Below are 20,156 nucleotides of genomic sequence, written 5' to 3'. Positions count from 1 at the left end.
AACACCTAGAACCGAAAGACCAGGACCCCCAACTCAGAGTCCTTTGACTTGTAACTCTATAGAATGCTCTGCAGGCAGTTAGCTCTGGGACCACTCGCTGGGGTGCTCCATGTGTCCCCAGGGAGAACGGATCCTGCCTGGGCACTGGGAGCCCGGATTCCCCTCACACCCAGGCCGGGTGCTGGCGTAGCACAGCTCAGCCTTGGCTTGGATCGTCAAGCCCTGGTCTGGAGTCTCAGGTCTGGAGTCGGGATCGACACCGAGAGTGCTGTCTGGGGCAGGGCCAGAATAGTGGTGGCCTCTCCAGGACACCTGCTGTCTTTAGCCCAGGGCCATATGATCCCACTAGGACCACAAAGCCTGGGGAAGGAAACCTGAACACTGGTTTGAGTCCAGAAGCTGAAATTCACTTTGTTTCTTTCTTGGGGATGATTTGCAAGTCGCCTCAGGCCTGGAGAAGTGGGTTGGGATCTCTGGGCTGGAAGGGGCTGTGGTGCTCAGCTCACAATGGTTCTGGTCTCTGGGTGAGTCCAGATTCTTCCCCCAGGGCTCATGCCCAGTGGACTGCCAGCTGTCCTCACTTGCCAGGCAGAAGCAGGGTGGGGGTCATAAGCCCCTACCAACAGGTGCCCACCCAGAGGAATGAATGAATAAATCATGCCTGGAGGAAAGAGCACACCAGGATCCTGTGGAGATCAGCCTAGATCTCAAAGGGGAGACCTCGCTGATATGAGTGACCTGTAAGCAAGTGGCTTTCCCTCCAGGAACCTCAGTTTCTCGTTTGTAAAAAGAGGGATGGGCATGGAATCCCAGGTGTGTGCCTTCTAGCACACACGTGCATGAAGCTCCTCGCAGCTTGCTGAGGGGGCCCCCTTGTTGGCCAGAGGCCCCTGGAAGCAGAGCTCAGGCCACCAGCTCTGCCAGCACCTGGCCGCCCAGCCACCTCTGGGGGTGAACTCAAGAAAGGGAGGCCAGGTCACAGCCCAGAGGTCCGGGCACTGAGCCAGGCCTAGAAAATTGGGATTGCTCCTCTCTTGGGCCTAAACTGGGCCATGCACTTAACTTCTGTGGCTGGGGAACCCTGGGAGAAGAAGACATAGTCTGCAAGAGTCTGGAAGACGTAGGCCTCAAAGAACTTAACAAATGTTCCGGGAAACAATCGAGAGTTGAATCCCGGGGCATCCAGAACCTGACTTGCAGGTACACGCTTGTTACCCCAGGTTCTGAGGCAGAGGCAGGTCCCCCAAGCACATCTCCAAGGACGGCCGAGCCCACCTGGGCTGGAGCGAGGCTGTGCTGCCACCTCACAGGGTCAGGCACTCTTAGAATGCAAAGATACCCCAACCAATGCCAGCTGTTATCTCAGAGCCATCCCAGCTCCACTGACCCGCTGTGCAGCCCTGGAGCCTCCCTGATACATCGTTTGCTACGCTCCTCTACCGTGAGAATTAAACGGGACTACACGTGAGACCACCGCGCAGAGGACAGAAAAGGTTTTCAGTTATCACTCATTTCCCTCCCTTTCCAACACCACTTAGCTTGCCAGAGACTAAAAAGCCAGCTGCTCAGAGGGGCCAGAGAGCAAGGGCCTTGGTGGGTAAAGGGGTCAGGATGAGCTACAGGAGGGGACCTTTGCCGGGGGCAGGCCTGAGGAGGAGCTACGAATGCAGGGAGAAGAACACAGAAAGCAGAGATGGGAGGGGTGGAGGAGAAGTGCCCCCCACAGAAAGGCAGTTCGCAGGCTGGTCTGACCAATGATGCGCCCATTTGGCCCAAAGACTTGGAGGTCACATTTAAAAGATGGGACTATTTCAAATAAAAATCCAGATTTCCAGCTTCTCCTGAAATTTCAATAGTTCTAGCAATGTTGGGTCCACAGACCCACTTGGCCACCATCGGCTGACGTGAGCAGTAGCTGACCCTTGAGTGGGCGAATGCTCCCCAGCCCACCTCTGCCAAATCTCAGGGAGCCCCTTAGCGTTCTCCTCGCATAACTGCTTCTGATGTAGAGAAACGTGCCTTTTCCCCACGCCTTTCTCACAAGTGGGAGAATGACGTATAGACCAAGACGGCTGCGTGTCCCAGATGAGCAAGAGCTCATTTGTATCCGGGGGAGCAAAGACAAAGTCTACACATACTCGCTTCGCTCATCGCCTGCCTGGCGCTGGAACTATCAGAGTGTGTCACCTGCCCCAGCACACCTCGTGTCCCTGATCGTAGCCAGGAAGACCTTCCAGTGGGGATGTGCAAGCTTCCCGAGCAAGTGCCACCACAAGGCACAAAGATGTGCCCTGGTTTGGTGAGCACACTGTGATTTCCATCACTTCTGCCGAATCCTGACACCCCAACGCCCCATCCCTCCATCAAAGGAAAGTCTGTTTCCAGCGAAGCAGGCACAGGTCAGGCCCCAAGGGAAGTGCTGGGGTTGGGGGAGTACATAGGAGTAAAGGAAGAAGAGGAGAATGACAGATTTACCTGCCCCTCCCACCAGCCCTGCTTCGTTCTGCTCTGTCCTCTGTCTCCCTCTTATCAGTGCCTTCAGCCTCTCAGTGGCAGGCAGGCACTCCCACCCTCCCTGCCAGCAGCCTGGCCCTCTCTCCACTCTTTCAGCCACCTCAGGCCTCCACCAGGGCCTGGGCTTTGCCCCAGACCCCTCCCAGCTGCCCCAGCGAAGAGACGTGGGATTCACCTTCAACTGGTGAGGCTGGAATGGGGCAAGCAGAGAACATTGATAAAAGAGATGGTTACTCTCAGGAGCTGAGCTGGGCCTCACCGAAGCAGAGAGGATTTCATAGATGGACACAGGATTGCTCTTCTGCCCAGAGCAGCTCCTTGAATGATACCCAAGTCCCATTGGTAATCTCCTTCTGGAAGCCCCTTCCAGTTGGGACCCCATCTTCACAGTGCCCTATCAGCCTATTGTGTCTGTGAATATGTCCCAAGGCCACTCTGCGGCAGGGGGCTCTACTTGGCCCCTGGAGCACACAGACCCTGGAGCTGAAGGAAGCACTAGGAGGGCACGGGGTCCAGAGCTGGATGGAGCTGAACCTCGTCAACCCATGCCGGCCACCTGAGCACGGTGACTTGCCCAGCTGCCCGGACCGCTCAGAAGTGGCTCCAGGCCTCAGGGGCCCACCTCCTACAGCGGAAAATCCAAATGCAGGAGTGCGGCATCCAAGGCCTGCAAGCTCTGGCCCCTCCACCTTATCTCTGGGCACTCTCCTGTGGGCACCCAACATACCAGCCGTTCTCCAGACAAGCCTGGTTCTTCTCCCTGCTCCTGGCACTCTGCACGTGTTTTTCCCTGTGCGTAGAACACCCTTCTCTCCCTTCGGAGATCCCCTAGAGAGGCTCCATCATGCCCTTATTCAGGCTCCAGAAACTACATTTGCAATGCAGATTGCCCGTGTGCGTGCGCGCGTGTGTGTGTGTGTGTGTGTGTGTGTGTGCGCACGTCCGTGTGTACACGCACATGCAAGACCAACCTGCAGGAGGGGGAACCTCTTGAGGGCAGGAGACCCCAGACCCTAAAACAGAGCACACAGGAAACATCCTAGGGGGGCCTCTCCCTCTGCTTATTATGGGGAAAAAGCCTACAGCCCGCACCTGCACCCCCATCTCCCAGACCCGCTGTGACAGACAAACCCCAACACTAACACTCACTGCCCCAGACAAACTCTGGGGCCCAGCCCTGCTCCCGGCCAGCACAGCTGCTTGGTTTCCTCACAGGAAGAGTGAGTTTGGGGCCAAGAATTGAAAGACACTGGATGGACCCATTCATCCAGTGGGGTTGACCCAGAAACCCCCAAAGGACAGCCCCACCAGAGTCCTTCTCTCTGGGCCTGACAAAAATGCCCCAAATGGTTTCCATCCTTCAGACAACCACAGCCTTTGAGAAGACAGCAAATCTTAGAAAACCACAAATCCTAACCCCTGACATCAGGAGGCCCCAGGGAAGGCAGGTGGGGAGGCTGCACGTATGGGGAGGGTCCTCACGAGCTGGGACAACGGTCCATCGCAGGCCTCACCCACGAGCTGCAAGCTAGCACCTAAAACTGGTACCGACAGGAGGCAGCCGTCTGTGAACATGCAGTGGCCCCTTCTGAAATAGCCACCTCTCAACCAATTCCGCAGCTGGTGCAGTGATACGACATTCACCTACGTTCTCAGGCCATGTAGAAATCAAACAAGATAGCATGTGTGGAAACAGATGCTGTTCATGACCCTGGCTGTGATTGACAGAAGGAGAAAAGGAGCTACACCAGCCCCCGGTGCAAGGATGGGCCCGCCCAAGAAAACAGAAGAGGCCAACCATCTCCATGATGCCCTTGGAGGTGGCACAGGCAGGCAGAGCCCCTGCCCCGCACCAGCAGGCAGCAGAGCCCAAACTCACCTTTCAGGGAAGCAACGTGTGACAGGGCCTGGGCGTACGTGGCTGTATTCAGGAGGGTCCCCGGCAAGCAAGAGGGGAAGAAAGGCCCTGTGGGACCGACAGTTCGCCCCAGGCTGGCAGAGAAGGAAAATGACACACTGAGTTCCCAATCCTGGGTGCCCGCCAGCCCTCCAGGCCCTGGGTTCAGCCAGCCTCACCTCTGCTGGGCCTCCAGGACCTCCTTCTTGCTCCGGGCCTGGTCCCCAGGGGGCGGGGAGTTCATATTTCTCACAGGCGGTGGCGTCACCTCTGCCATGGGCTCCTTGGCTCCTGGCTCCTGGTCCGAGGCCCCTCTCTCCGTTTTCCTCCATTTGGCTCTTCGGTTCTGGAACCAAACCTGAGTCCCCGAAGGAAGCACACACCCAACAGTGGCAGAAAATCAGACAGAAGGAGGCAACCAGAACCTAAACCCAAGTGCCTGGTCCCCATGCCCCCGGCTCACGGTTCCCCTGCAGCAGGTGTGCGGGAGCACAGCCTCCTCTCTCTAAAGATCTAGCCAAGCAGTGCCCTCCGAACTGCAGCTTCAGACTCACGGGTGGCTCAGAAAATCAGACTCGAAGGTGTGACAGGCATTTTTTAATGAGTGTGAAATCATAGAAAGTATCCAAATGCACTGCCCACAGTAAGGGTAAAAGCACTATCTTGTGGAAATTCTCAGTGTATGCAAGTACACTTATTTGATGTGAAATGTGTTTCCTAGGGGGAGAGGGGGGATTCATCATCAAAGCAGTTTGTGAAACACTGCCCTGGGGTTTCCTCATCAAAAAATACTCATTCTCTCATCCAGCAGGTTTGGCCGGAGTGTGTCTGGCCTCATACGTGTGATTTAACACTGACACATCACGGCAAGTTCGTGACCATCAGCCTAGTGCATCCACTAGAAACACTGACTCTGGAGTGAGTCCTGGTTGAGAATTCTGGACCCCGGTGAATCTGGTTTAGAATCCACTGCAATCCTTTAAGGCAGATAGTTCTACTACCCCCACTTTACAGATGAGAAAACTAAGCACAGACAGTTTAATTAACTTGCCTGAGGTCATCCAAGTGCTAAGTGGCAGATCCACAATTTGAAGCCCAGTGGCTTGGCTGGGTACCATGATCCAAATTGTTTGAGAGTAATAATAACAGCCACCCCCAAGCATTGTTAGGAAATTTAATGGAGATGCATGCAAAATACTAAGCACAGTGCCTGGCACACAGCAATCAATCACTCGGTGAACATTAGCTAGTGTTATTATCTCCACCATCCTCAGGTTAGGAGGCGGCTTGTGATCCACCTGCTCTGAGTGCCTTCTTAGAGGCGGGTGTGGAATTCTTTAAGCCTTAGAAACCAAGATTGCATTTGCAGGACAGCCTCAGGGCAATCAGGCAGCCTGGGCCCAAGGTGTTCCCAGAGGTCAGTGAAATCCTGCTGCCCTTTACTCTGTGTGCAGCTAAACCTCTTCCCCCTCTCTCCTGGAAGATAATTCCTGGCTTTTGAAAAAAAAAAAGGGGGGGGGGGCTTGGCTAGACCTCCCTCCTATTCCCCTGGGCATCCTCTCCGCCTTGCCTGTCAGCAGACTGGCCCAGGAGAGAGCCTCGGTCTCCAGGCTCACCCCACCTCCGAATTTTCATTCTCCTTTAACTGGGTTTCTTTCTTTCTTTTTAATCTAGTTGATTTTTAATTGCACATATCAGCAACCACTGAATAATGATTTTATCTATATTCTAAATTTAGGGCAGTTAAATGCAAAGCAAAATGCAGACACTTTCTGGCGTCTTAATTGAATGAAGGTCACAGCTATAACAACATTTAATTGAGCTATTTTTCATTATCATATTTTAATGACTTTGCACTGACAGTTCGCCTGCTTCTGAGGAAAGAGCATGATGGAGTCGTTTATTTCCCTATTTAGTTATTGTTTGACAACATCAGCTTCGATTAAGATCCTGCTTTATAGAACATTAATCATATTTGAATGAGCAAGGGGTATAAATGTAAACACATCTCCCTTCCCGCCACCAAAGCCGTGTCCCCACATGGAGTCTCACTAAACAAATGCTTCACAGCCATTGTCTGTTTGCATAATAGCCAACAATAGCCCAAACAACAATTCCCAGCTTTAATTGTCACCACCCCTATCTCACCCTTGCACCTTTCAGGGAGAAGTTATGATCTTCCACTTCTGAATGCTCAATAATTGTGCCATTTATCTCAATTTGCAGTTCAGTCTTTAGGCAGCTATTGGCAAGCTGGCATTAAAAAAAGAAAGGATAAACGGCATCCTGGCCAAAGGAGATTTTCATTTCCAAATAATAATCAGTTTAATTTGCCCGCATATGACCAATGATTCATGTTCAGATTTAATAATCAGGATCACATAATCTGATTATAGGGGAAATAATTTGTTTACAACCCCCAATTTACTGTTCAGAATTCCATTATCTCTCTTCAGCCATAGGTTTTTAAGAGATACTAACATGACCCAGGGGAACCGAAAGCAAACTATTATATTTCCTACAATTAGATCTTTGCATAGTCTTAACCCCAAGCCCCTACATAAAAAAGAACAGAAACAGCATGGAGGAAACCCCATAAATAAAATGAATATATAATTGTGCTCAAAGAATAGCTCGCCCGGAGAGGCGCTGCTGCGAATCTGTTCCTCCTGCGTTCGGGCACATCTGCTGGGCTCGACGGGTTTGTGCACTTAAACGTAATCACCGTGTAGCTTCTAAAAAGAAATCCTGCTTAGAGGCAGTCATCACGGGCCACACTCGGCTCTGAGGCAGCCCTTTTGCTGCTGCCGTTTAAAGATTTTTAAATTGCCCATGTTCTTCGGACCACTTCGCTGAAAGAGTCCGCGTGCTGGGGAAAAGTTGGACATGATGCAATTTCTGGAAAGCAGATCCTACTCTGTTCCCATATGAAAACACAGTTCTCTGCAATTGACCGGCCTTACCCCAGAGCGGTCAGAGCTGCTTTGAGAATAGCATCTCAGCTCTTTTTTTTTTTTTTTTTTCCAAAGCAAGGAAATGGATGTGCATTGATGTAATTTAGTACCTTAGAGACGCGGACAAATTAGTGTAGAACATTATCACTAGTTAATTATGAATGACCGATTAATCAACCTAATCTAATATTCCACATTATGTTGATGTTATTAAAGTGCATCATGAAAATGACAGATAGTCTTCATTTGCTTTCTTTGGCCAAATGTGCACTCTGCAGTCATGATGTCAAGAAAAAAAAAAAAAGTTTGCCAGTTTTAATATTAGAGAGTTAAATAATTAAAAAGAAGGTTTACCTGCACTCTGGCTTCTGTGAGGTTGATTTTCATGGCTAGCTCTTCTCTGGTGAAGACATCAGGGTAGTGTGTTTGGGCAAAAACTGCCTCCAGAGCTTCCAGCTGGTAAAAGGAAAAAAAATATTTACTGGTGAGAGGATGTGGCTAGGTGAGAGGAAGCAGATGCATATTTCAAATTTGCTATGTGTGGTGAGGAAGTAGTTTCACAGATCAAGTAGGGGAAGAAGAGGGAGAAAAATGCTCTTTGAAAAGATCCCACAGTATTAAAATTTCAACCGCGGAAGACTTGGGAGCTAAGACTTACTAACAACCTCAGTGCTACCCCAAGAGGTAGAAATAAGAGAGGCACAAACATCTGAGTGCATTTACATTTAAAGTGCAACCCACACAGTTTTCATTATAGGGCTTGGAAGAACAGAATCAACTTGCAGAAGCCCTCACTGGGTCAGTCCTACAGAAACCTCCTAGGGTTTCTGCTCCAGCATGCTCTGGGAGACAAACGGATCTAAGGGAAGGAGACCCAACCCTGGAAACACAATATCTAGGTTCCAGTTGTAGCCCTTCCACTTATGGACGACAATACCTTCTACAAATCAGTCAACCTCTTGGGCCCCGGTTTTCTCATTTATCTACTGGGGATGAGAATACCTGACCTGCCTTCCTCAAAAGGTTATTTCAAAGTTGAAATGATGTTGCTGTATTGCTGATGTGGAAATGTTCCCCAAACTCTCAACTTGAGACAAAAGGGAGCCATCATCTTTGCCTCTTCACTGACTATCTGGGATCATAACGTCACAGTCCTCTGCCCTCTCCCCAGACAGATTCCTTGACACATAAATTGTTCAAGAAAACAGAAAGATCCAGTTAACATGATCAGTTGGCTTTATTTTAAAAGACAAAGAATTGCTGCTCAATCTCTGATTATTTTGGAGGCAGGAAGTGACTGGCTCTCAGAAGGGGAGCATCATTACCTGCTGAAGAGTGAACGTGGTCCGGTTCCGGCGCTGTTTTCTCCTCAGAAACCCATCGTCGAAATCTCCTGTAGAGTGGTTGCCAAAGGGCGCAGTGCCTGCAGGGAGCAAACTGGATCAGCCTGAGCACAGGGCCCCCCAGTCTTCACACTGAGCCCCTGCCATGCACACTCACTCAGTGACCCATCCCACCCAGACGGAGCCCTGGCTGTCCTAAAGCATCTTTCTCTGCTCCTGTAATTAAGGCTCCCTCTTTTTCACTCTCTCACGTTCTCTCTCTCTCCCAGTATCCTCTGACTTTAGGCCTAGCTATGCCTATTTCACAGGGTGAGTGGAGACCTTACTCCCCTAGACAGCCAAGTCCACCTGTGAAATTCTAGACTCTGAGCCAGGAAGGGTCACTAACTTGAGATGGAGCCTTCATCGGCCCTCTGGCTCCCAGCTGCCTGCACCTCTGTCCAATGTGCCTTCAGCTCATCCCTTCTACCTCTGATCCTTTAATAAAAGCCTCTACGTTTCCCTTTTGCTCACTTGTTATTTTACTTTCCTTTGTTTCTACAACAATAAGAATTAAAGGCTGGGGATAGGGGAGGAAAGAAATCACCAAGAGCTTTTCCCAGCACTTTTCTTCTAGAACTTCAGGACACGAGGAGGTAAGAAGTTTATAAATGAATATTAATACCATTGGTCACAGCTCATCAGCACTCTAGTGGATCTGTTATATAGATGTCAATTAACAAGAAATCTGCACCAATAGCGACTGTCCTGAATTCCAAGCAGACTTAAACAGGAGCCTCTGGCCAGGCTCATAAAAGACCCACTACTCCCACTTCTGTGCAAAGAAAGCCATCCTTTCCACAGTCCTCCCTGCCAGCCTCCAAAGCTCGGATTAAGCCACAACAGAGTTTGGCCCCAAATGTGCATTCAGATCATTTTCCAAATGTGCACCATTAACTTGACAGTCCACCATTTACTTGGCTTCTTAGGAAAACAAGTGAGCAAGTTCCCATTAGCCAGTGAACGCTGTACCTGCCATGGGCTCCGGTCTCAGAATCACTGCATGTTCGCCATTAGGAGCTGGCAAGCGACACTGCCCAGGCGTCATCCCTCCGAAGGACCTCAGTCCCAAAGAAGCAAGGTCCTTCGGCTTTTTAAAATTCTATCTACTAAAGGGAGTCCCTCCTACTTATTATTCAACTCCCCAGTGCACATCCTTTGTCACAAGACCTCCACTCTCTGGTAAAGACTTCTCCCTCCACCATCCCATCCAAATTGCTTTCTTCCTCAAAATCCTAGTTACAAATATTTCTCTCCAGCTCATTGGGAACTTCAAAGGGACAGCCTCAAAGCGGTCTTATTTCCATTATTTTGTGGGAAACCAAACAGTTTCCTTTTAAAACAAAGCACTTGACTGGTGAGGATGAAATGCAATCTCTGAGGCTCTCAAATCACAATCAGCCTCACAAACTTCTACCTGCTTGTCCCAAATTGTTTCACAAAGTGTACATATAATATCTTTAAGTGAAACACTGCATGTCAAACTGGATCCTAAAAAAAAGCTGACAGTTCATCAAATTAATAAGAACAACGATTGACAACGTAATAGAAAAGAGGAAATTTTGAGAACAGCCTTCTTACTTAAAAATAAATAGAATGGTTGATTATGTTATAAAAATGTTAAACCTTGCAATAATTAAACAAAACATTTTTGCCAAAAAAATAAGCTGCACAATTATACCCAGTACAATTAAAAGCATAATGAATTGTACACACTATTCACCATTTGTAGGAGCATGAATTTGTGCAGCCTTATTAGAAGGTAATTTGACAATATCCATCAAAAATTTTAAGTGCACATACAGGTATGTAGTCTATGAATATACTTTAAAAGTGTGCCAAAATGGAGTGAGAATATTGTTCCTGGTAACATGGTAACAGAAAAAAAAAAAAAAATGGAAACAACCAAAGTGCACAATTGTAGGCACCCTCTGAACAATATATAATGGAATACTACACAGCTATTTAAAAGAAGCCAGTCAGGCTTCCCTGGTGGCGCAGTGGTCAAGAATCCGCCTGCCAGTGCAGGGGACACGGGTTCGATCCCTGGCCCGAGGAAGATCCCACATGCCACGGAGCAACTAAGCCCACGTGTCACAACTACTGAGCCCGTGCACCAGGCTCTGCAACAAGAGAAGCCACCACAAGGAGAAGCCCGCGCACCACAACGAAGAGTAGTCCCCACTCGCCGCAACTAGAGAAAGCCCGCGCGCAGCAACAAAGACCCAACACAGCCAAAAATAAAAACAAATAAGTAAATAAATTTATTTTAAAAATAAATTTAAAAAAATAATAAAAGAAGCCAGTAGATCTGCATACATTGACATGGAAAAATCGCCAAAATCTGTATTATAAAGTGAAAAAAGGAAAGTCCTGATGTGGCACTATGATCTCAGCACAAATAAGGCATAACATATAGAGGAAAAATACACAAATGAGGGTAAACGCAGGTGATAGCATGTTTTTCTTGAAGGAATCACAAGAAACCAACAATAGGGAATATCTTTAGAAAAAGAGGTAGAGAAGGAGGATTTCACTTTTCAATATATAAGTTTCTGTTCTATTTGAATTTCCTAAGCAGGTAGATGTAATACTTTTTAATTTAATATCAGCAAAATTATCTGAGAAGTGAGATTATGAGCCATGCTTTGCTTTCTCCTATATGCCTCTCTAGATTCATAAAAAATTACAACTAAAAAGCTGGTAGGCAACAATGAGAAGTCATATTCCAAGGGTCTGTCCTCAGCCTTTCCATCGGCAGCAGGTCACCTCCCCCCCAGCTATATTAAACTAAAATAAAACACCCGATTCTGTAAAACTGCCTTTGAAACACATCTGCAGAGGAATAAAAAAGTTCTTAAAGACCCATCTCCTTTTCTTCTGGTCACAGCAATCAGAATAAGCGTTGAGGTGGGATGTGCCCCAGGTGTGGGAAGGAAAGGTGAGCTAAGCTGAGCTGAGGGCAGCAAGCAGCTCAGTGTGCTGGGGCCACGACAGGCTGGCCAGGGCTCTCCCCAGGTGACTTCTGCAGCCCACCCTGCAGACAGAGCTTTCCCCTTCAGTCACCCAGGCAGCCCACCATCTGCTAAATGCCCAAACCTCAACCTTCCCACTTTAACTGGAAGGGTGGGCTGCCGAGTATCAGTCAGTCCAAACCTGAGGTTCAGAGATGCAGAAAAGGTGTGTCCACTGCACAAGGAGAGGATCTCCCTGCAGTCCTAGGTGTCAGGGGATGAACCTCTCAGACCTTTATAAAGCCCATCCACATGGGTCATTGGAAGTAAAAGGAGGTGAAATGCAGCCAAGTGCCTGGCCTTTCCTTCTTAGGAATGCTGACCGGGCTGGCAGGGCTTGAACCCTGGTGCTCATTAGCCTCCTTTAGAAAATCCTACTGAACTCTTAAAAGCTTCCATGGGAAAAACAAAACAAACTTTCTGAAATCCCTGTGCACACTGGCCAGCTGAGGCCAGCTACTGCTCAAGGTAACCAGGGCAAGGTGAAGGAGCATGCTCTGAGGTTTCAGGTCCCCCCCAGCGTCTCACCACTTTTTGCCCTGCCCCGTGCCTTTCTCGACTTCTCCCCCTCCAAAATTCACTCACTGCCCACCCTCCCCCCAGAGGAGTAGGTCGCCAAAGCCAAGTCCCGGTACTGCTCCCAGTTATATAAGTCCCAGTAGCCCATGGCTGAGACTACTGGTCTGAGGAAGGCGCTGTTAAAGGACCAGAGTGTGTGGCTTTGCATTTGCCTGATACATAGTAATCCCCTTCTTGAGTGGAGGGCCCACCCCTGGGGAGCCCCCAAGACCAGAAATCCAAGCTATTTCCTTCTCACCAACCTACCCCCGCCTAACAACCCAGTGCAGAGACCATACCAAGGATCCTGAAGCGAAATTTCTCCTAAGAACTGGAGACCCTCAAAGACCCAAACCCTGGTCGTGGGCTGGCCCTGGGAGTGGGAAGTGGTTAGCATCTGAGGTCAGAAACCCAGTGAGTCACTGAGGAGGAGCCATGTCAGGGCCCTTCTGGCAGTGGTGAGCAGGGCCACCCTGCTCCTGAGGGCCACATTGGCCTGGCCGAGCAAGATCGCCTTGGGCAGGGAGTGAGAGCAGCCTGGCAGCGGGGGTTCCTGCTCACGTCCGGGCCAGGACCATGCGGGCTACCTAGTCCACCTCCGCTTATCGGGATGTTTGCAAAACACCGTGAAAGATTGATGCGGCCCCCTGGGCAGGGGAGCCCGGATTAGAGGCGTGACACCAGCATCTGTGCTGGGAGGATCCGCCGGTCCTGGCAGCGCTCATAGCCTGGGGGCCAACCCGCCCAGGCCCGGTCGGGGGGCGGGGGGGGGGGGGTGCGAGGTAGGAGGCAGGTGGCGACGGGGTGGAAGGCTGGAGCCGGATGTGGGGAGAGGGCCACGGGCGCCTCTACCCACCTCCGGCGGCTGCGCCCCTCGCTGAGCAGGGACCCAACCACCAACCAGCCCCAGCTGCTGCTATGGCCCTTTCTGGCCGGCGCCGGCCTTTTGGAGCAGCTCCTGGCTCGGCGCTTACTCACCCTCTAGCTGTGGCGGACAGTGGAAATAAAACATCGCCGACGGCCGGATCGACCGGACGGCCAGGACTCGGGAGGGTGACTGCGGGACCGACAAGGCACGCGTAGATCTGGCCTGGCTGCAAAGCAAACAGCGACAGAGCCTCAGTCTCCCTCTGCCTTCGCCCCCTGCCCGGCCCTGGAGCGCCTCGGGCGCTCCTTTCTTGGAAAGACCCCTCCCAACGCCTTCAGCCCACTCTGGGGACTGGAGGGGAGGTGGCAGCGCCGTCGCAAGCCGGAGACCCCGTGGGACAGCCCTTCCATTCGGGTCCACCACCCGGACAGACGTCCCCCCCACCTCGGCCCCAACACCAAGCCCACGCAGTCTGGTTCCCGGCTCTCAGGGGTCCCTGCCACAATCCTGCACCCAAGCCAACGCAGCCGAGTCCGGCGAGCGCGCCAGGCCATCTGCGCGAAAGGCAGCCCCCGCTAGGAAGGCAGCCGAGCCCCAAGGCCAGGCGCGCAGGGCTCGGTGTGTGGGTCGGGAGCCGCGCGTACCTCGGCGGGCGGCGGGCGAGGAAGGCCGGAGCGTGACCGCCTCTGGTCCGCTCGCCCGGCTCGACTGGATACGGGCGGGGCTCCGTGCGGCTGGCGCCCGCAGGACCAGAAAAGTGACTCGGGAAGTGGCCAGATGTCTTGCTGTCTGTCTACAGCGCGCGCCGCCGCTCAGCACTCGCCTTTATAATCTCACGCGTAATTGGCCTTAATCTGATTATTTCCAGCGCTGTCTACAGCGAGTAACTTGGATAGGTCTACTGGGCCTTACAAATGGCCCACGTGGTGTAAAAAAAAAAAAAAAAAAAAAAAAAAATCCGTCATTTCTCAGCAAACATCAGGAATGTTTTTCCTCTTTTCTTTTAAAAGAAGGTTGAAACAATCACCACCACCACCATCCCCCAAAAAGCATTATTTTCTGAACACTCCACCCCACCCCCACCCCAAGTTCCCTCTGACTCAAACCTTCTTTCTCGGGGAGAGCTTGGTTTTAAGCTCCCCTTGTCAGGCCTGGTGACTCCTGGGCTGCAAACTGACAAAGCGCTGCTAATTGTCACCACCGGATGGGTTTTGGGGGGACCCTTTGCACACGGCTTTCCTTTCCAAGCGACCGTACAAAAGGAAAGTTTGATTTTGTTCTCAGCAAGGGGTCCCAGAATTTATGTTCGCTTCTCCATGCAAATGATATGCAGTGGGACCCTTCGCAATTACTTTTAAAATGCATCCGAGGCAGACACTCAGCGGAGAGAGACCGCCCTTCCCTCTGCCTGGGTGAAAATTAAACTCTGAAGTACTGGGCTGAAATTTTCAAGTCAGGGGCGCGGGATTGGATCAAATCACATAAACTGCAAAAAAAGCAAGTCTAATGGCACATAATTGGTTCTGTAATAGCATTACACCAGGATAATAGCCCGTTACGGCCCCCTGCACTATTAAGTGCTTCCCTGGCGGAAAGCCTTTATGATATTAAAGGGGGAATATAATGATATTTTGGTTATTAAATGCGTGTAATTAATTTATGCACCACTGAAAATAAAGTTGGTATTATGACCCACTCAAGATGCATCAGAAGATGCAAGTCAGACAACTGTTGATAAGTTCTGGTGTCTGTGTTCCGTCTAGACTGCTGATTTTATTTTGGGACGATGGCTTCTTGGACAGACTGCATAAATTGAATATTTTATAAACATTCTAATGCTGCGTTCAGGAGCCCTGGAGAGGCGGTGGGTCGGGTCCCTGCACTGCCTGGGATCCAGCCTTGATCTTAAAGATACAGTGAGTTGGAAACAAAAGGCCTGGCGGGGCCACACGTGGACACCCGCCCCGAGCGAGGCGCATAGAGCCGGAGGGCAGATTACTGAGGCCCTGACCGGCCCGCGGACGCCCCTCCGAAAACCGCCAGGAGGAAGATGCAGCACGGCTCCTGCAGAGGCAAGTCGGGGCCGGTGCACTTCAGCGGCCCCTCCTGGGCTCAGCCCGCCCAGGCGCGGAAAGTCGACCCAGTCACGCGGAAGAAACCGCTGGAAACGCCGGCTGGGTTCAGAGCGGAGAGAGCCCGCTGCGCCAGCTCCGCCAGGGCCACCGACTCCGCGAGTCCAGGTGACCCGCCGGCGGGGAGCACGCATGCATGTCTGGGCGGCGGGCGCGGTAACAGGCAGGGCCGGCGGGCCATTTCCACTTCATCCAGAAAGGGATGGAGCCCTGAGAACCGACCCTATTTCAACCCAGGCCAGGAAGCTCGGCGCGCTCTCTCTCCCTGTCTCCCTCAGAGCACCCTTGCTCTCTGGATCTCTTTTCAAGAGCCCGAGTCTCCCCTTGCGCGCTTGGGTTTGCCAAAAGCCCCCTCAAACTCCCACCTGCCCTAGGCTGCATCCCCTCTCCTGCAAGAGCCCCGCGCGCTCCGGAGCCTAGTGCCTGTGAAGCAGGGTGAGGAAGACATCCGGGCGGGCCCGGCCAAGATGCTCCAAGGAGCACCTGAGTATCTGTACGGGAACTCAAGGCACCAGGCGCCCAGCGCCGCGTTGGCCCCAGAAACCAACGAGGTCCAAACCCCAGTTTCAGCTCCCCATCCCTGACATCCGCCGAAGCAGTTTCCTGGCAAGGCCCAGAGATGTCCCGGGGGCTGGACAGGCTTGTTCTGGGTCTGCGGGCAACGCGCTCCCAGAGCCTCCCAGTCAGTCAGGACCCTGGACAGCGGCACCTGTTCCTCCTGGGCTGCAAGGGAAGCGACCAGTCACAAGGGCCGCTCTGTGGCCCTGCGCTGCGCCGCGGCCGGACGCACCCCGCCGGATTCTGGGTGTTGGGGGCCCGATCCCAATCCTCTCCTGGTCCAAACCTGAGAAAGTTACTTGGGACGCGCGCTCAGTGCTCGCAGCAAGGACCAAACTCTCTGCTCCGCAGACCCACGCCCCGCTCCTGCCCCGCGGCTACGGCCGGGAAACTTCCCGCTGCCGGTCGCCGCCTGGTCCCGGCTTTCCCAGCGTCCCCGACGCGAGCCTGGGTGTCTCCCTGATGGGACACTTAGCCAGGCTCCCGCAAAACACCCACCTGGCGCGGGGCTCAGAGCCAGCGGGACCCTCGGCCTCGTCTCCCCCGAAGTTCCTCTCCCCCAGCAGCGAGGCCGGGCTCGTTCCTGTTGGCAAAACAGCGAATAAACAACCAACCAAGCAATCGCAGAGAGGAAAGGCTACAGCAAACTTTGATGACAACGCGGGCCCCTTTTTTTCCTCGGATTGTCTCTGACCCTCGGGGCCGGAGAGAGGCGACTAACATGTATGTATTCGCTACCATCTCCCTCCCCTCTAAAAAAGAGTGTTGGCAACGAAAAGGTTGTTTTTCCTTAATTCTTGTGCGGTAAAATGTATTTTCCAATTAACCAAATTCACCGATCTGTCCTGCTTGGACACTCTGATAATTTACAACCTAAAAATGTACTTTCTTTATCTAAAGACCAAGGTGACTGCTTTTAATTTTCTCTAACCTCTTTACACTTGATGTTCACCAGACTCATAATGTTAATTGGCTTCATATACGGATCATCAGTTTAATGAAGAAATAAATCCTGTGTTGCTTTATGTTTTAACAGTGATTGCTTTAATGAGGAATGTGACGTGTTCCAAAATCAAAGCTGCAGGAGACATTAGAGGGGGCTTCTATTAGGACGGAAATGCTTATTTAAAGTTAAAACCACGGGTCATATTTCAACAGATTCTCACACCCACCGCTGCCCTCCCTACCCCCACCTGGGTTGCTTCCAGCCTCTGGAAGGAGACAATTCTGTGGTTGGTCCTCAAAGGCTCCTTCTCTCCGTATTTAATGCAGAGCAGTCACAGTCTCCATTCCCTCTAACAATCACTTTCTGGTTACTAAACAGGCATGCTACGTTACCTCCTGTCCAGCAGAGCAGAGAGAAGCCGGAACAGAGTGGGGAGTTCAACTTTCAAGGTTGTTCACTTTAAAAGAATAATAAAACCAAGTGGGAAGAGAGTAACACACACCCTAAGATTTGTGTGTGGATGTTGCAGAGAGGCTCCCCCGTGCAGCTCATCCCTACCCCTGAAAACCCAAGCCTCCGCTTTTAGACAGACAGCTCCGGCTTGAGCCAAGTGGGCTGCTGCTGACCCAGGCTCTGGCCCCTGCGAATGTCTGCAGGGGATGCACTGGGCTCCCATCTGGGTGATGGTAGCTTTCCATCTCTGTATCAATTAATGAGAGTAAATCTGCTTTCTCTAATGGGTGTTTGATTTTTCTAATTTTAAGCTTGTTCTATGAAGGGAGAACCGTCACCTCAAAAACACTGAGAGCAACAATAAGATGCTGGAAATTGGAGCATCTATACCTGGAAGCCCTAAATTGTCTTTCAGTTGAATTATGAGTTATTTTTAATTGATTCCTGAAAAGAAACCCAAATCCTTAGAAAATGTAGAGAGCTGAGGCTCCAGGTCAGTGCCTCAAACACCACACATGGTATTTATTTCTTACCATTTGCTCTGTTTTAGGAAAACGGAGAAACATTTGGAAACACCACTGTCAACATCTTCTGAGCCTGAATGCATGAACATATGTTGGAACTGACATCTCGACTGTGCTCAGAAGAGATTTTTCCAACCTCCCTTTTAAAACTTTCTTTAGCAGAAACAGTTTTAGTAAACACGGTTTAAAACCATAACAGTGGACTAAAGCAGATAAAATACTTCCATTTTCAGGGAGAAAAAAAACACACTGAATTCCTAATTATGTGTTTTTAAAGTGTCTGGGTGTTTTGTAATATTGTTTCATTATTAAATTTTTTTTTTAATGTGTGGGTTTTTAAATTTATTTATTTATATATTTATGGCTGTGTTGGGTCTTCGTTTCTGTGCGAGGGCTTTCTCTAGTTGTGGCAAGCGGGGGCCACTCTTCATCGCGGTGCGCGGGCCTCTCACCATCGCGGCCTCTCTTGTTGCGGAGCACAAGCTCCAGACGTGCAGGCTCAGTAATTGTGCCTCACGGGCCCAGTTGCTCCGCGGCATGTGGGATCTCCCCAGACCAGGGCTCGAACCCGTGTCCCCTGCATTGGCAGGCAGACTCTCAACCACTGCGCCACCAGGGAAGCCCCATTATTAAATTTTTTAAAGCCTCTCTGGTGTAATACTCAGTGGCCACACAGCTCTCCCAAGACAGAAGGTGCAGCATATGCATGTTCAGTATGGACCCCACACATCCTCTATTTGTCTGCAAATCTATTGTCATTTTGTAGTTTTGGAAATTGCCAAGAAAGTTTACAATTGCTAAACACAATGGAATATGTGAGAGAAAAAAAAAAGCAGCGAATTGAAATTCCAGATGAACAGGGGACTATGAAAGGAAGAAAAAAAAAACATATATATATAGCAAGGGATAAATATGCATTTTATCTTGGAAATGTCCTATCATTCATTAGTTTTACTGTCATGTAAAAGTAATAGCAGCTACTTAAATACAAGCCAACTTCTAATAATCTCACCTGCAGTGGCCACAGGACAAAGTGTATTCTCATGTGGCTCTCAGGGAATCTCACAGCTGGCTCCAGTCTGCCTAATCCTCACGAGGTAAGAAAGCATTGCACCTGAGGCAGGCCCGCTTCCTGAAGAGTCTGTGCATACTCGTCTTCGCTCAAGCAGGCTCCAGCCCTCTATGAGAAAGGTGAGCTTGAGCAGGTCATGTACTCCTTCAGGACCCCCATGACTTTCTCTGTGAAGGGGGGATAAAAATGCTTACATCAAGTGCTGGTGGGCAGATTAAGAAGAGTGCTAGAGGGTTTAGGGCAGAGAAAATATTCTGTATGTTACAGTGGTGGAGACATGTCATTATACTTTTGTTAAAACCCATAGACGGTACAACACCAAGGATAAACCCTAATGTAGACTCTGGGCTCTGGCTGATTATGATGTGTCAATGTAGATTCATTGACTGTAACATCTGATGGGGGATGTTGGTGATGGGAAGACTGTGCATCAAAAACTGCTCTGAAGGGCTTCCCTGGTGGCGCAGTGGTTGAGAGTCTGCCTGCCAGTGCAGGGGACACGGGTTCGAGCCCTGGTCTGGGAGGATCCCACATGCCGCGGAGCAGCTAGGCCCATGAGCCACAGTTACTGAGCCTGCGCGTCTGGAGCCTGTGCTCTGCAACAGGAGAGGCCGCGATAGTGAGAGGCCCGCGCACCGCGATGAAGAGTGGCCCCCGCTTGCCGCAACTGGAGAAAGCCCTCGCACAGAAAGGAAGACCCAGCACAGCCAGAAATAAATACATAAATAAATAAAAATTTAAAAAAAAAAACTGCTCTAAAAAATATAGTCTATTTTCTTTTAATTAAGGGGTGGGGGGGGGGGGAAACTGAAAACAATGCCCAGCACGTAACAACCACTCATTAGCTACAACTGTTCTACTACCATTATTGTTATTATTGTCTTGTCACTACTATGGCGCACTAGGGGGCCACATTCCTGGAGAGATGCTACCCTGAGCTGCTTTGGGTACTTACAAGATGGCATCTGCCTCTTCTGGGTGTCTCCAAGATGAGCCCACCTTGGGCCAAAGCAGTACCACCATGGGGAGAGCTCCTCTGTGGCGTCTGCCAGTCTGCCATGCTTATTTCCTTACATTTTCCCCTTCATGCTTCATTGCTTGGTTTGTTGAGTTTTACACAGCACACAACTATTTGACTAGAAAACCTAAACCAAGGGCCTTTAAGCTGTATCAGAGGTATGTTATTTGGCCAACAGAAGTTTTTTAGAAATTCAAATTGAGTGCCTTTAGACTGGGCATGTCAACTCTACTTAGCCACAGGCCCCACTATTCCACACTACTTTC

The 20,156-nt window shown here is 50.6% G+C and overlaps 1 protein-coding gene across 1 annotated transcript in view; it reads right to left on the bottom strand.

The window, feature by feature from the left end:
* DRGX (dorsal root ganglia homeobox) overlaps positions 1 to 13,331 on the bottom strand; it is a 30,479-nt gene extending 17,148 nt beyond the window's left edge. The window contains exons 1-5 of the mRNA XM_059900555.1: positions 13,298 to 13,331; positions 8,691 to 8,788; positions 7,720 to 7,821; positions 4,591 to 4,769; positions 4,394 to 4,506 (exon numbers count right to left, since the gene is read on the bottom strand). Coding sequence (XP_059756538.1) covers positions 4,394 to 4,506; positions 4,591 to 4,769; positions 7,720 to 7,821; positions 8,691 to 8,788; positions 13,298 to 13,331 — 526 coding nt within the window. The remainder of the gene's footprint in view (positions 1 to 4,393; positions 4,507 to 4,590; positions 4,770 to 7,719; positions 7,822 to 8,690; positions 8,789 to 13,297) is intronic.
* Between the last annotated feature and the right edge of the window lie 6,825 nt (positions 13,332 to 20,156).

Source organism: Balaenoptera ricei, chromosome 16 (genome assembly GCF_028023285.1).
Source record: "Balaenoptera ricei isolate mBalRic1 chromosome 16, mBalRic1.hap2, whole genome shotgun sequence".
Classification (NCBI taxonomy): Eukaryota; Metazoa; Chordata; class Mammalia; order Artiodactyla; family Balaenopteridae; genus Balaenoptera; species Balaenoptera ricei.
This window is presented reverse-complemented; position numbering and strand designations above follow the sequence as displayed.